This window comes from Telopea speciosissima, chromosome 3 (assembly GCF_018873765.1).
Source record: "Telopea speciosissima isolate NSW1024214 ecotype Mountain lineage chromosome 3, Tspe_v1, whole genome shotgun sequence".
NCBI lineage: Eukaryota > Viridiplantae > Streptophyta > Magnoliopsida > Proteales > Proteaceae > Telopea > Telopea speciosissima.
The window spans coordinates 36,544,679-36,561,610 of NC_057918.1; the positions used below are offsets into that span (position 1 = coordinate 36,544,679).

The 16,932-nt window shown below is 38.9% G+C and overlaps 1 protein-coding gene across 1 annotated transcript in view; it reads right to left on the minus strand.

The window, feature by feature from the left end:
- Positions 1-933: 933 nt before the first annotated feature.
- Positions 934-16,932, minus strand: part of LOC122655742 (uncharacterized protein sll0005) — a 95,239-nt gene continuing 79,240 nt past the window's right edge. The window contains exon 13 of the mRNA XM_043850049.1: positions 934-1,077. Within this exon, the coding sequence (XP_043705984.1) occupies positions 950-1,077 (128 nt within the window). The 3' untranslated portion in view covers positions 934-949. The remainder of the gene's footprint in view (positions 1,078-16,932) is intronic.

Genomic DNA, 16,932 nt, shown 5'->3' on the forward strand with positions numbered 1-16,932 from the left:
ATCAGTACCTTAAAGATACAATACGTATCTGTTAGTATCAGCAGATACGGTAGGATAATTAAAATCTTGCTCGGCGCACTACTTCAAGCTGGTGTGTATTTCTTGATGACTCCCTCATATCTTAGAGGTGTAAGAAGCAACATACACATTCTAAGTTTTTTGCTGAGGTTGAATATCGCTCAATGTTCCCGGTTTGTAGTTAAATTGTTTGGCTTCATGATTTATTTGGTGATTATCTATTTCCTTTTCGCAGCTGACACCTCTCTATGCAAATAATACTAGTAGCACTATTCGTATTGCTTCCAATCCTGTGTTTGATGAGCATACCAAGCATATTGAGGTCGATTGTCACTTCATCTAAGAGAAATATCTCAGTGGCATTATTTTTCTTGCCTACATAGCTTCTGCTCATCAGATTGCTGATATTTTCACGAAAGCTATGTCCTCTGCTTGGCATCATTATCTTATAGACAAAATAATTCAGTTCAACCAGCATCAGTATGAGGGGGAGTGTAAAGAAGGGGTAATTTAGTATTTTCTATATACTTCTGCTGTATTTTATACCCTCCATTATAAGGGATTTCTGTACTTTTATATGGGGCAGCTTCCATATAAATAAAGGCTAAAATGGGTGAATCGATAAAGGAAATCATCCTCAAATACAGTCTATTATTTTTTGTTTTTAGCAACAAGGGTTTCAGTTCCAATTGATTGCCTGGGAAAGTTTTCACATATTTTCCTAGTCATACCCATCAAATGGTCATTCTTCATTTCTTGAATGACCATCAAATATGTAGATCTTCCATCCATAAATGGAAATTACCATCTTCCATTTAACTACAAATTTTCCCTCAATAATAGGACTGACAATAAGGCATAGTCCTCAAACGAGGTTCTATATCAAAATATTGACTAACTTGTTGCAATCCAATAATCATAAGCAAAGGTTTTAAGTAGAGGATACCGAATGTAAAATTCCCCTCATGGCAGCCGAATTATCGGTCAAAAGTTTTTGTACAACGTAAGGATACGCAGATTCAAATGTCTTGAAACCTTTGTCAGCAGCTAAAGCCAATCCTGAAAAGCAATAAAAGAAATAAGAATACCAATTGAAAGCTTTATGATCCTAGAGAGCAATAAAATGAGAAAACAACAGCGGCATAAATGTAATCAAGAGCATAAACATGAAGGAAAAGATTACATGGAGTTGTGCAGAACCCATCAAACTCTTCTGGAAAAACATAGTAAATATTAACTGTAGAAACAATACATGTTTCAAGAACAATTCATCCTCATTTAACAGTTATGCCAGTACCAATTAGGTTCGCACTCATAAATCTAGTTATTCCTGTAACAATTAACAGACTAGCAAACCAGAGAATCAACAGATAGAGATGAGAGAGGAATGAGGGAAAAAAAAAAGGGACTGAATAGAGAGAAGAGATTGATTCTAGCAGTCCCCCCAAAAAACCTTTATTTATACTGATGTTGAATACAAGACAGGATATATATTTGTAATAGGAATCAGACATAGAACTAAACCTTAACACAACTAGTAACTAAACGTAACTCTAATAGGACACTAAACCCCAAATCTCGATAGAGGAGAGATTCCCCTATCGAGTTACTATTACAACCCTATGTACCTCTTGGTACATATAATTAACACTCCCCCTCAAGCTAGAGTATACATATCAAAAGAAGGCTCGAGCTTGGACCAATAAGAATAGATATTAAAAGCAGCACCAGTCTTGAATAGTAGTTGTAGACACCAGTGAGCACGAAGAGAGAGACAAACATCATTTAGGTAGCAACATCAACTCAAACACAACAAATCATCATCAGCATCAGTAGATAATAACTATCGTACCGAACAAATCCAACCAGCAACGAGAAAAATAGGCGGTACTGAACACTAACCACAATCCACAATATCATATCAGCAACAACAATATCAAAAGCACTTCTCAAAGAAGGCTGGTAGTAGGTAGCACTTTACAAAGGTCAGTACTAGGGTCATCTTCTCAAAGAAAGATAAAAGTGCAGCATCCAACAGCTACATCAAAAGCCCTTCTCAAAGAAGGCAGGTTGTAAGTAGTATTCTGCCCAAACAAAGACAGACATTGAGCCCAAACAGAAGTCCTAGATAAAACCTCCAATGATAAATATGCAGTATAGGTTACTGCAGAGTAGACAGCATCAGGTTGTTGTAGATCAGATAAACAGTATAGGTTACTGTGGACCAAATAGGCAGTATAGGTTACTGCAAACTAGATAGACAGTATAGGTTACTGCGGACCAGACAACATCAGGTTGTTGTAGACCAAATAACTATGAAGTTTTGCTGAATACCATCCTCACAAATAAAATTGTTGCCAAGGACACAAACAAATAAATAATAGTAATCTTCAGATAAAAAGTCTTGAGCTGATGAATTGAGCAGATAAGAGAATAATAACAAGCACTCAAAAACAAAGATGAAAGAGGGAACGACATGTACTGAAATCAATGCTTTGATACCATGTGATAGTATTAGAACTTGAAATCAGTACCTATGCATGTAAGGAAGAAGAAAAGTAGAAGTAGAAGAAGAGACAAGAGAGTGGAAATAACACCCCACGATTAGAGAGAACTAGAATTATCTCTCATCGTGGGAGGGGGAACCTCGTATAACATTAATAGAATGTGAAGGGAACAACAAAGGACAAAAAGATATAAACTTGTGTAAATTACACATAAGGACATAAACATAAACTTAATGACAAAAACAGCCCTCGACACCAATAAACTCTGTTAAAGATTGTTCATGATAGGGGGAGTGTCCAAGGTTCAAGAACTCGGTTTCGGTACAGGTTTTGCCCTGGCCAAAAGCCGAGTTGGGCCGAGATCTCGGCAAGTTGGGGTAATTTTTTTTTTTTGAACTCAATGGCTGGTTTCGGTGGGTTTTAGACTTATTTTGGGGCTGAAACTTGGTACTCAACCTATTTAAGGCCATTTACATACAATGACACTATCAGATTTTGCAAAAACAAAGTCCAAATAGGAGTTTCACTTCGGACCCTAGGTTGGTAGGCGAAGACGTACTAATAGGCCCTATTCTACACATAATTTAGTAATTGAATGCAATCAAATCATACAATTAATATAAAATATAAAACAACTTAAATAAACATTACAAATGTAAAAGTGTACAATATATCAATCTTAGCATATTACATCTATCATCCCATGCCATATTGTCGAATCAAGTATTCAACTCCAGCTCGTGACACATAGTCTTCCCATGTCATAGTGCTGCTAAAGTATCGCAAATTTGTAGATTTTGTAACCTCTTCCCTGTCTCTGGCAAGTTCTCTGTCGAAACCACCGTAAAAAATGACCAAAAACCAGCTTCATAGCACACACTTCTCTGCCGAGATAGTCGAGTTCTGTCGAGATCTCGATTATCTCGGTTGAGATCTGAATGACTTAAAGGGTGGTTTGGTTCGAAATCTTGGTTAAGTCGAGATCTCGACGACTCGACCGAGTTGGGGTATTTTTTGGTTTCAACCTCCATCTCGTCTTGACAAATAAAAAAAGTGAGTTACTGAGATCTTGACTCGATCGAGTTGGGGTATTTTTTGGTTTCGACCTCCATCTCGTTTCGACAAATCAAAAAAGCGAGATTTTACCGAGATCACGCCATCGGCGAGTTCTTGTACCATGGTTTTGTCATGTGGTATCAGAGTGATGAAGAAGAAAATAATAGGGTGTCCTGTGTTTAGTTACAGCTGGTGTGAAAGGAAAAAAACAATCGATTTATGCTTACTTGCATTGTGTTCTCTGCTCGTTGGTTTGCAGGTTCTCTTCCCCAAATTTTTAGCCCTTATGATGGTATTTGTTGATGATGATATACCCTGCTGATTGATGCTTTGATCAACCGAAGAAGAAGATGTACTGCTGATCTACTCTACTTGATATTCTGCTGAAAACCCTAATCGAAGATTTATTTGCAGGACAACAATTTTTTTTTGGGTGAATAAGAAATTCATTACCAAAGAGGGAAAAAATACAGGGCCCCTAAAGGGGAGCACCAAAACAAAGAATCAGGAACCTAATCCTTACAAGGGAGGGTTGGAACCAACAAGAGAGACAGAAGAGAGGCCCCAGGAGACAACAATAAATCTGTTCCTTGGGGTATCAAGACACGAAGGAGGAATAGACGATAATTTTACCCTCATTTCAAAGGAAATGGAATCCCAAATATGCTGATAAGACCTAGAGTTGGTGGTCCATTTCCTGATATTACGTTCCATCCAAATGTGATTGAGAGTAGCACAAAAAGCAAGCTTTCCAACCGTGTCGCAAATAGAGGACCCTGCGAAAGTCATTTCGATCCAGATCCATTCGCGGGAGAAGGGAAGAATTCTTCTAGGGGCCGGCCAGCATTTAGTCAAGATGCCTTTCCAAATTGCTGTCGCAGTAGGGCACTCAAAGAAGAGATGACCAGAGTCTTCCACACTGTTCCAGCAGAGACAACAAGAGGTCAAAACTGGGATATGCCGGTGACGGAAGAAAGTAAGGGTCGAAAGATATTTGGAGAAGATCCTCCAAGCTGTGAAGCAATGCCGAGGGATATGATGTTTGAACCAAAGAAGCTTTCTCCAAGGAGCTAATTGACCTTTTTGCCGAATAAGATCCCAAGCTGATTTGGAGGAGAAAGAGTTTGAATTGATTGCCAACCAAGAGACATAGTCTCCTCTACCCAAAAGTCTTTTGGAAATGGAGGGAAGCTCGTTCCAGAAGAGAGTAAGCTCCGGAGAGGAGGTAGGAGGAGGGGACCAACCGCCATGCTGGTCGAGGATGTCTGCTACCAAGGAGAGCCTGTGAAGACCAGGACAACGATTTGTTGATGCCATTTATCGATTTGTCTTATGTTGATGTATACAATGATGCTGCCCTTCCCTAACAGTTCGAGCTTTTAGGTGAAACGGTATCAGACCAGGGAGGTTAAGTGTTCGACTCCTAGGAAGTGCATCGGAAGAGTTTTCCCGACATTTCTTCTCCCTTGGTGCCGTGTGAAGGAAATGCTGCATGAGCTCCACATGCAAGGACCATGGGATCTTGGCCTACACGTGCGGGGGAGTATTGATGTATACAATGATACTGCCCTTACCTAATAGTTCGAGCTTTTAGGTGAAACGGTAGCGAATATCTTATGATCTCGATTTGATTTCCCTGATGATACCGATCTGCTACTATATCTGATTGGTCATTCTGATGCTGTTGATTGAACATTTAATTGAATCAATGAAGATTATTGTTGCCTTTTACTCTATCCTGAACAAGGATTTTGACTGATGGCTGAAAGCTCAAATTCCCCAGCAGATTCAACGCCTTCATTTTTTTTCTTTCTACTCGAGCTTCAAAAGTCACCATGGATTCCCCAACTTCTACGCATCGTCTTCTGACAGCGAGGTTTATCCGCCGCTGATGGCCTGATGCCACGATGTCTGTTGGTGTCCCTTGGTATTTTGCGAGTTGCATTGTTGGGTTCCAACTGGTTTGCATCGAGTCCATTAGTTGGGTTTACTTGCTTTATTTATTTTTAATTTCCATATACCCCCTTTGTTTTCTTGGAAGACAACCCCAAGCGTATTTAGCCTTTCCTTGTGTCATCAATACTTTATTTAGTTTCCGTATTTACCCCTCTTTACCATTAATCCACTCATGTCCCAACTTTTATTTTTCTTCCAAGTTTACCCTTTGGATTTAGGTTGTGATTATAATTGGATTTCAAAATAATTACAGCCCTGCCACTCCCCCAATGAGAACTTGATATATTTACAGAACTACCACTATCTCTTATTATTGACATATTTTGGAGTGTTCTCTTGCTTAGGTGGGCCCATAAGAGTGGCCAGAATTTACTGAACTGTCATTGGACTTGTATATTTAAAATTCTATGGTATTTTATTTGCTATCGTGAGGGGGAGAATGGAGATTATTTATTGGAATCTTATTGGTGACTACTCTTGATTATGAGATTTATATGATGCTCATTCTTCCTAATGCCGGTTATTGCTGCCATATGCTGGTGAATTATTCTTTATTGCATCATAAGCAGAATTTGCCCACGTGTAATTGTTGGAATATGTAATCCAGAATACCATGTTTTGGGGTAATTTTATTCTTATGTCATTAAGTTTAAGTCGGCTATGTGGGTTTTAGTCCCACATCGCCTATTTCAGTCCCTTTGTAACTTTCCCCTTTATTATAAATAGAGGGGCTTACCTATCAATTAAATAATTTAAGTATTACAACTTCCATCTTCTGTTCTCTCTTTTCTCCTCTCTAAAGTTACTGGTTACAGGTCCTAGGTTTTCAACATGTTATCAAAGCTAGGCAACCAGTGACTGATTCTCTCCAAGATTTGCAGTTTTGAGAGTCGTTTAGGGTTTCCTGTTTTTTAGAAAGAAACCCTAGTTCATCGAAGAAGAAGAACTAGGGTTTCGTACATTGAGTTGCTGATTTGATTTGCTCAGGTTCTGATCCGATTTTTCGGAGATCTATTTTCTGCAGTGTGTTTTTCGGAATCGATTGCTATTCTGTTTGAAGATTCCTTGGAGATCGATCAAGGTTATTATTGGGAACAACTCTTTTTTTCTGGCCAGTTTCAGATCTGGTTCTTGTTTGCTGCTGCTTTTATTCAAGGAATTTATTCCTTGTTGGGTACGTGATACGCTACTGCTCCTACGATATCCCTGCTACCGTCAATGGTTGAAGAAGCTCTACTGCTATGGTTGGGTTCTTCGATCTCTGGTTTCCAGGGTTGATTCTTACTGTGGGAAAATTTATTTGGATCGATTCTTTACTGGTATTTTGTTGCTGATGGTTCGATTGAAGCTGTTCCCCTTCCAAAGTGTAATCCAAAGGTTTCCAGATTACCGACTCCTTCTCTCCCTGGTTCTCGGTTGCAGTAGCCGTGTTTTTTTTATGGAGTCCATGGAACTGACCCATGTTTCCGCCTGTGGTTTTTGTCGATACTCCCAGCCCTAGTTTGAGATTTATTATGTTGGAATCACTTTCTCGTTGAGGAGTTCTCCCAATTCTCTTTCGCTACTGCTCTTCTACTGCCATAACCATAGTCTGTCGAAGGGTTGAAGACGTTATTGAGAAGAAGACTATTCTGTTGATTGCGTGGAAACTATCTCCCCCTTTCCTCCATGATTCTCATCCTTCCCTAGTTACCGCTGGTTCCTCTTCTTCCCTGGATTCTTTGTCGTAAGGTTGAAGACAACCTTCGTAAGATGGTTTCTTAAGACCTTATGTTATGAGTTTCAATAATACCCTTCTCTTTATCTCTTATTCTCTTTTATCCATTTTTTACATTCCTTTCCCAGTTTACCCTTTTGCCTAGTTGGGTTTATAATTAGATTTCAATTTAATTGCAATCCTACCATTCCCCAACCAATAAATGTTAATTCCCTTCATGTCCCCTTGCTTCATTATTTTCCAATAACCCCTTGAAAATTCTGGTTATTTACCAAATTGCCACTCTCCATAGCCATTATTTTACTTATTGCATCCCATTGCTTTTTGTTTACCAAAAAGCCCTTGCAAAATTCAGATTATTTACGGAAGTGCCATTACTTTTTCATACATTCCCCTATTTGACTACCCAATTGACCCTTGAAAATTCTGGTTTATTACCAGTTTGCCCTTTGGCTTGGATTGTATTTAAAAGTGGATTTCAACCAAATTACAGCCATGCCATCCTTTTTTTCCAACACCGTTCCCTTTCAATAATTCTAATTCCCCTCATATCCCATACATTTGGCATATACCCGTAACCCCTTTGGAAGTTAATGGTATTCTCTAATTTGCCATTTCTTCCTTTTCCATTACCCTTAGCACCTCTTGGAAAATTCTGGAATATTATGCTTTTGCCCTATCTCTTACATCATCTTTGTTATGTCCACGTGTACTACACGTGAGGGGGGGATTATGTATAATACACCTGCAGACATTGTAGAAGCAGAACTTGCAGGAACACTTGGTGCAAAACATAGAAGATCAGAGTTTTCACCATTGCCAATGGGTATCTACTTTGTTATTGGGTTGAGTTTGTCATAAGGAGGAGATTGAAGTATTAAAGTATTGAAGATGTTTGGTTATTGCCTGCCTATATGAGGTTCTACAGTTGGGTTGATCATTTCTGCTGCCTGATTTATTAGTTTCCGCTGCTTGCTGTCCTAGTTGCTTATCTTCAAGATTATCAATCAGAGATTCATCACTGGACAGCTGTTGAAGATTGGTGAAAGTTTGCTGATCAAGTCTACCCAGGTTTTGAAGATATATTTTTCAAGTTCTTGAAGGTTTATTTGGGAGCTGCATTCATCTGTCAAGTTGGATTCTGCTGCAACTTAGTTTTTTCCCATTTTGTTCATGTTGGGCATTAGTACCTTGTATGCGCCAACTTGAGGGGGAGTGTTAGCATTATTAGGAGTTCTTTTTTTCTTTAGTTCAAGCTAGATCTTCTTTCTTTACTTATTTGTATAATCCAGCTTGAGGGGGAGTGTTGGAATATGTAATCCAATTCCGGTCCTTTTGGGGTAATTTTATTCTTATATTATTAAGTTTAAGTCGGCTATGTGGGTTTTAGTCCCACATCGCCTATTTCAGTCCCTTTGTAACTTTCCCCTCTATTATAAATAGAGGGGCTTACCTATAAATTAAATAATTCAAGTATTACAACTTCCATCTTCTGTTCTCTCTTTTCTCCTCTCAAAAGTTACTGGTTACAGGTCCTAGGTTTTCTACAGTAATGATCTACACATGAGGGGGAGATTGAAGATTATTTGTTCGTGTCATCTGTTCATCAATGTTGAAGATTTATAATTTTTATTTGTTCGTTTCATCAACAATAATTTTATCTTATGAAGATAATTATTTGTGGTTTTGATGTAGATCAAAGCATGAAGAAGAGAAGAATCAGGAATTAATGTTCACGTGGTACTGTTCACGTGAACAGTGTCACAACCTATATTGCCTTGATGGAAATCCTTCTAGAAGACCCAAGTTGAAGACTGAAACACTGCTCACGTCACTATTCATGTGAACAGTGTCAGCCAAAATTTGCCTTTTTTGGGATTGATTTTTAGAAGATCTTGTGGGTCCATCAAGTAGAGGAAGATTGTATGCTAATGCGGCCATAGTTTAGTTTCTATTTTCAGTCTGTGTTAGGTAGTTTCTAATTTATATTAGTTTCTAGTTTGGTTATCTTTGCATGTTTAGAAGGCTGAGTTATAAAACCTTCAGTAGTTTCTAATTTCATTTAGTTTCTATTTCCGTTAGTTACTAATTTCATTAGTTTCTACTTTCCAAACAGTTGCTAAGTTTTACTTCCTATTTATGTAGCCTAGCCTCAGTCTATATAAAGGCAACTATTGCAATTGATTGACAGAACTAATGAATGAAGTTTTGAGGCATTCTTGCACTCGAGTATGGGAGTAAGACCCATGTTCAACAGCTGGGATAGCTGTGGGTGACTGGGTGAGAGACCCAGGAGCCCATTCCCCTACCCCCTTCTTCTATCCTCTTCTCCTATCTTCAATTGATTCCCTGCCGTTATAGTTGTTTGAGTCACCAACCAAGTGATATTGCTAAACCTGAGAAGGACCAGAACTCAATCCAAACTACTATTGGAGTTGTTGTTGCTGACTTGCTGCTAATGTTGGATTAATTACATTTGATGTATGCGCCCATCAAACCCAATTTAACATGATTAAATTAATTAATACATTTTCATATTCATGTGCTTGTTGTGATTATTTTGATAATGTGCAATTGCTCACTTTTACCGTTATTAGTTCACAACTATGGACAGACTTGGGCACTTTGTTCTAAGGATGTCACATTGTATATTTCCCTAATGGCGATTAGTATGGAAATATAAATGTGGGCACTTAATTGTGTTGAACATTGATCCATTAGAAATCCCGATTTGGTTTACCGCCATTGAATTTGCAAGGGGAATTTCCGGTAGTTATTTTTTCCCATACCTGAGAAGCGCTTATTGTTGAGTTTATATTTCATGCAATTGTGGTGATCCAATGGTTGATGTCTACCGATACTCCGATAGGACTAACTACACACCGGACGCTCGTTGTATGATTTATATGCATGAATGAGGGTGTTCCTCAATAAGGTTGACACCCCAATAGGGTGAACATCCAAGTATGTGAGTTATTGGATAATGATCAATCGGAATCCGAGGCATCGGTAATATTAGATATTATTATCTGAAAGAAGTTTCAAATAATTTGGTTGATCATTGGTCTGAATACTCACGATTAATTATGCAGTGTACTTACAATTTGGGGGGGATGTTTTGTTTCCATACTGGTGAGGGTGCATTGTGGATATTGGTAGTGTGGGGAGAAAGTGTAATGAAAGTTTCTACCATAGGGGGTTTTCAAGTTACGCCTTTTGCAGAGATGTCATTTTGTGTAATTAAAGAAAACTTTAAAGTGTAGAGGTTTCCTTTTGTGTAACTATGGACAACTTAAAGGGCTACCCTTTAGGATCATACCACTTGATATGATCATGACCATTGATTTGTAATCTCCTAATTAAGGATTTTCTATTTAAAGAGACGCTTGGTTCAAAACCTAGGGTGACAAAATAATTATTCTCAACGGTTGAGAGAGAGTTCTTAAGAGAGAAAAGAAAGTCTTCTTCTTCCTCAAGCTAGGGCTTCTACCATTGGAGTTGGAGCGAAGCTTTGGTGATCATACACTTTTGTGTTGCATTCCTTTAGAGGAACGTGCCATCAATGCGTTCTAGGTAACCTATTCATCCTAGTGATTGACTCATTATCACATGTGTTCATTGAGATCCTGTCTCTATATTTTTTTGTTATGTATCTGGTACTGTACCGCTGCCGCTACCGCCAACAGGTGAGACACTCCAACCTGCCACTGTGCTACACTCTTGAAGACCTAATCAGCCACAAACCATCTCTGTGAATTGCCGCTACTGCCTTCCATCAACAGAGGGTTGCAGTTCTCCTGTGATTCCAGTTTCTACCCAGATTTTCCAGCGAACTTCCAAGCGCTAATATCTCTACAACCAAGGCTCATACTCAGCAGAGGTTAGGAGAGCAGAATCACACAATCAAAGGCTACACTTGATCCCAAGTTTGGTGTTCTAAATTCCATTGGTTTGGGAGATCTGTCCTAACCTTCTATTTTGGGATTTCCTTCATATCTCCCTTGTTAGCCATCAGAACTGGCTGAGATTTGGAACACAAGACATACCCAGCCCCTGCTCCATTTGATCCTAATTTGACACCAAACTGCTGGCTGGATTACCTAGCATTTGTTACCTTCTATTTTGGCATTTACCTTCTAATTCTGATTTGCTTCTATTATTGATGAACTGCTGCAACTATTATCGATCCTAGTGTAGAGTGGTTCTTAGCTGAACCCCGTCTACATTAGGCTTTCAGCAACAATGCAATTTATCAGTGGTTCACAGCAACCTTATGCTGAGTGGTTTATAGCAACCTTATGCTGAATGGTTCATAGGAACCTTATGTTGAGTGGATCCCAACAACCTTATGCGGAGTTATTTGATCTCTAGCAACCTGATGTTGTTACTTGGTCCGCTGTAACCTATACTGCATTTTTATCAGTGGTTCGCAATAACCAATATTGCATTTTTATCAGTGGTCTGACACATACTGCACTAGTGGTTCACAGTGACCTATGTTGCAATTTTATCTGTGACCTTTATTTGGAGCTCATAAGTGCATCGATTTTTGCACTTTTATTTGTCTTCTTTGTGAAGCTTACTATCTACCTTCTTTGAGAAGGACTTATGATGTAGCTGTTGGACATTGCTGTTAGAATAATGTACTCCAGAATACCGTGGGGGTATTCTGGTCTTTTTGGGGTATTATTTATGTTATTTAGTGTATTAAGCTTATATCGGCTATGTGGGTTTAGTCCCACATCGCCTAGCTTAATCTTATTTGTAACTTCCCTCTATTATAAATAGAGGAGCCTTTCTCTCATTAATACAAGTCATTCTAAGCCATTCTTTTATTTTATTTCTTCTCTCTAGCCCACGATTCTGCCAACATGGTATCAGAGCTGGTCTGATCTAGGTTAGAGAGAAGGAAAAACCCTATTTTACCCCTTCTTCTCCTCCAATCGATTTCTCCTTCTCCTTTTTTCGGCTTTTCTTTTTTCTGTTTTTTCTTTTTCTTAAACCTTGTTTAGGGGCAGCACTTATGAGGTAACTACAGAACATCGATGATTTAGTTGCTGCCCCCCTTTCTCTTCTATCGATTTTTATTAAAAAACCCTGCTGGAGTCCTTCTCTGCGATATTGGAGCTGTCCAGAATTTTTTGGAGAGCTGATCTTCCACCATTGGAGCTCCCTATGCACCCTTCTCCAGCCCCTTTCTACCCTATTCTATTACCCTAACTTCCCTTTTTCTTTCTCTCCATCTTTTATTGAGTATTCCAGCCCCAACCCTGACTTTTATCGATTTTAGGGTTTCCCTTTTCTGATGCAGCTGAATTTTTGGGGGTAGTTTTATTCTGCTTATATTATTAAGTTTATGTCGGCTATGTGGGTTTTAGTCCCACATCGCCTAGTTTAGTCTATTTGTAATTTTCCCTCTATTATAAATAGAGGGGCTTACCTATCAATGAGATAAGATATTCTATTCTCTCTTTCTAACCCGCGATTCTGTTATCATGGTATCAGAGCAGGTTTGATCTAGGTTAGAAAGAAAGAAAATCCCTTTTTTTTCTTCAATCGACTTCTTCCTATTTTCTCTTTCTCAGCTTCTCCTTCTTCTATTTTTTAGCCTTTGGTTTTTAGCCTTTTTTCTTGTAAGAGGGCAGCACTAATGAGGAAAACCTAAACCAATGATTTAGTTGCTGCCCTCCCACAACCAACCTATCTCTTTTTTTTTACAATTTTCAGCTCTTCCGCTGAGACGAGTTAATCAATTGCTGAAGAACCTTGGCTGTACTTGCTGCTGAAAAACCTGGTTTCGTTGAAGGTGCAACCAATTTTTTTGTCTGTCGATTTGCCGTTGATCGAGGGGCTGGAGTTCAGGACTTGTCCTATTTTTGCTCAGTCTCTCTTTTCTTGTCGTTAGGAAGATCTCTGATTTCTCTTTCAGAGATATCGTTCTATTGTTGCTGTCGTTTGCTGGAGTCGATTGAAGGTGTTTCTCTCAATTTGAATCTGGAGAACCCATAAATTTGGTTTTGCTGCTATCTATTTGCTGACGATAGTATCGATTTGCTGCTGGTTTCGATTGGGAACCTTATTGTTGTTTCGGCGGCTCTGTCGAAGGTTCCCGCTGGTTCGATTGCTTCGACTGATGGAGTTGCAAATGTCTTCTTGGTATCGATCTATTCTACCTCAATTTCTTTTAGATCTATCACATCAGCAACCTTCTTACGATTTGGGTTTTCTCCAAAAACCTGACCTCTATCGATCTCATCATTGGCTCATTTTCTTGAGCTGCCTTTTGGAGGATATTTTGGACTACTAGAGAGAGTAACTCGATTACAGTTTGGGGCCATTCTGCCGGCTGGTTTGTGAGATTTGATTAAATCTCTATCTGCTAATTTTTCTGCTGATCGAACTAAGTTTTTTCTGGTTGGTCAATTCATGCGCATCTGTCTCTTGGATTTTGAAGACATGTTTTGCTCTCTGCAATGGCTGCAGGTATACTGTAGGTATACTGTATATATTCAAAATAGCTTTATCGATTTTAGGGTTTCCCTTTTTTGATGCAGCTGAATTTTTTGGGGTGATTCCCTACTACTACAAGCCCTACTCGACCTAAGTTTGGACCCATTCTGATGGCTAGATTTGTTTCTACAGCAAAATCTCCTTAACCTTCTAATTTGGTTACCTACCCAAAACCCTGACAAAACCCTGACTCCAATCGAATTGAAGGTTACAGGACTTAGCTTTTGCTGATTTTTGGAGGGCTGATTACTCCCACTTCAAGGACCAATCAACCTCAAGATTGCACCTATCCAACCTTTTTTGAAGACCCCTACTCCAATCGATCTCAGATTTTCAGGTTTTTTCAAAACCCTGATAAAAATCGATTAGGGGTAGGGATGTTTGCTGCTGTTCTAGTGCTTTGGAGGTGGTTCTACCATTAAATGAGCACTCTCCTACATCAATACATGGCTTGAAGGAGGTCTATTTTTCCTGCAATGGTTGCTACCCTTTGTTTCTGCGATTTTTTGGAAGCTCTCCCCTTTGAAGATCAAGTCTCAATCTTACTGGAGATTGATTGTTCACCTTGGAGATTCCAGTCTAGCAGCCTTGATGAGCATCTATTGCAAGTCTACATCAACAATTACAGCCCCATTTCCCTATGTCGATCCCAATTTTAGGGTTTCCCAAAACCCTGACTAAAATCGATTTTAGGGTTAGGGTTGTCCTATCAAGCTAATTTTTTTAGGAGAGTCTTATACATATCAGAGGAGTATTCAACATGAATTTCAGCATCATTCATCAGTTCGTTTCTGAAAAAAATTCAGGTTCACACTTATGGCTCGATTTCTTCAATTATCAACCTATTTTTTTATTGGTTCCTATGTGGCTGGCTGCTTCAACTACCTATGGATATGTCTAGTTCTTTATCTTCTATTTGCTGGTTATTTTGAGCTTCACCACCTACATGGCTGGTGTTATTGATTGGCTTCTGTACGCATAGACTGGTTGATGTGTTATTGCTACTTTTATGTGGAATACTGCTGCCCTATGATTATGTCTGTGTTTCCTTAGATTGAATTACTTTCGTTATGGAAGACTCGAATCTGCTACCCTGGAGATCAACTAATTTGGGAGTACTACAATGTGTTCCACGAATATTGGTTGCACCTACGAACCTATTCAGTTATGTGAAGCCTTTCGGGTTCATATCCGGCTTACTTTGGAGCTTGGTCCTAGCATTGTTCACTAATTCAGATCTGATCCACCTTTTTTGTTGAAGCTTCTTCACTGCATTACTGTCCGGATATCTTCGACAGTCCTATTTCGCATGTGGGAGTTTATACATTGGAGTTTTGCACACTTGTTCTACCTTGTTTGAAGATTGCTCAAGCCTTGAAGCATGGTGTTTTTCTTCCTTCACATCAAATCTGTATACTTCTCAGATTTGAATATTGGAGTTAGGAGTTTCTCCCATGCAGGGGTTTCCATCAAAAGTGTTTGTTTGATCGATGGAAGATGGTTGGAACTATATATGTTGCATAATTTACTCCTACTTCATTATCCCACTGCTATTTTTTCCTTCACCACCTCCCAAAACATACCTTTGGCATTCCCCATAACCACCTTGGAAGTTACTTGTCTTTTCTACCTTACCATTACTTCTTTTTCCATTACCCTTGGCAGCCATTGCAGAATTCTGGAATGTTATGTTTTGCCCTATCTCTCTTATGTCCACGTGCACTACACGTGAGGGGGGGAATATATACAGTATACCTACAGTATACCTGCAGCCATTGTAGAGAGCAGAACATGCAGGGACACTTGGTGCAAAACATAGAAGGTCAGAAATTTCATCATTGCCAATGGGTATCTACTTAGTTATTGGATTAAAATTTGTCATAAGGGGGAGGTTGGCCTTAAAGTTTGAAGATATTCCATATGAGGTTCTACAGTTTGGTTGTTTGTTTGTTTCTGCTGCTTGATCTTTACTGCTGCTTGACTCATCTGCCGGCTACCCTAGTTGCTTATCTTCAAGATTATACTTCAGAGATTCATTATTGGACAAAGATTGGTGCGAGATGCCTTTTTTGCTGATCAAGTCTGTCCAAGTTTGAAGGTCTATTTTTTTTCAAGTTCTTGAAGATCTATTTGGGAGCTGCATTCATTCTGAAGCTGTATTCTGTTACAATTTATTTTTTCCCATTTTATTCAAGTTGGGCATTAGTACCTTGTATGCGCCAACTTGAGGGGGAGTGTTAGCATTGTTATGGAGAGAGAGAGTTTTTTTCTTTAGTTCAAGCTGGATCTTCTTCCTTTAGTATTTGTATAATCCAGCTTGAGGGGGAGTGTTAGAATAATGTACTCCAGAATACCGTGGGGGTATTCTGGTCTTTTTGGGGTATTATTTATGTTATCTAGTGTATTAAGCTTATATTGGCTATGTGGGTTTAGTCCCACATCGCCTAGCTTAATCTTATTTGTAACTTCCCTCTATTTATGGCCTTTCTCTCATTAATACAAGTCATTCTAAGCCATTCTTTTATTTTATTTCTTCTCTCTAGCCCACAATTCTGCCAACAATTGCCCTTTTATCTATCCTATTTTAGCATATTACTACTTACTACTTGCCTTCCTTGGGAAGAGTTTATGATGTTGTTGCTGATATGATATTTTGGATCGTGGATTGGTGTACTCCACCACACATTTTGTTTGTTGTTGATGATTATGCTAGGTTTATTCGACATCATGATTTTTATCTATTGATGTTACTAATAATTGGTATGCCTGAGTTGATATTGTTACTAGGATAAAGTTCTTTGTGCTCACCAGTGTCTATGACTACTATATATGTTCAAGACTAGATCAATTTTTAATATCTATTCTTGTAGTTCCGAGCTGGAGCCTTTTAATATATGTAAACTCCAACTTGAGAGGGAGTGTTAAAGATTGTTCATGATAGGGGGGGAGTGTCTCCACCGTGCAGTGAGCTTAGAGGATACATCCCAGGAGATGGCTTTCCAAATCAAGTCAAAAGAACGAGATTTGGAAGTCCATCTCCTAAGGTTCCTCTCCATCCAAATGTGATAGATAGTAGCGCCGAGCACTAGCTTGCCAATGGCGTTATAGGTGGTGCATCCAGGAAAGGTCAAGGCCATCCAAGGCCACTCTCGAGCAAAAGGAAGAATG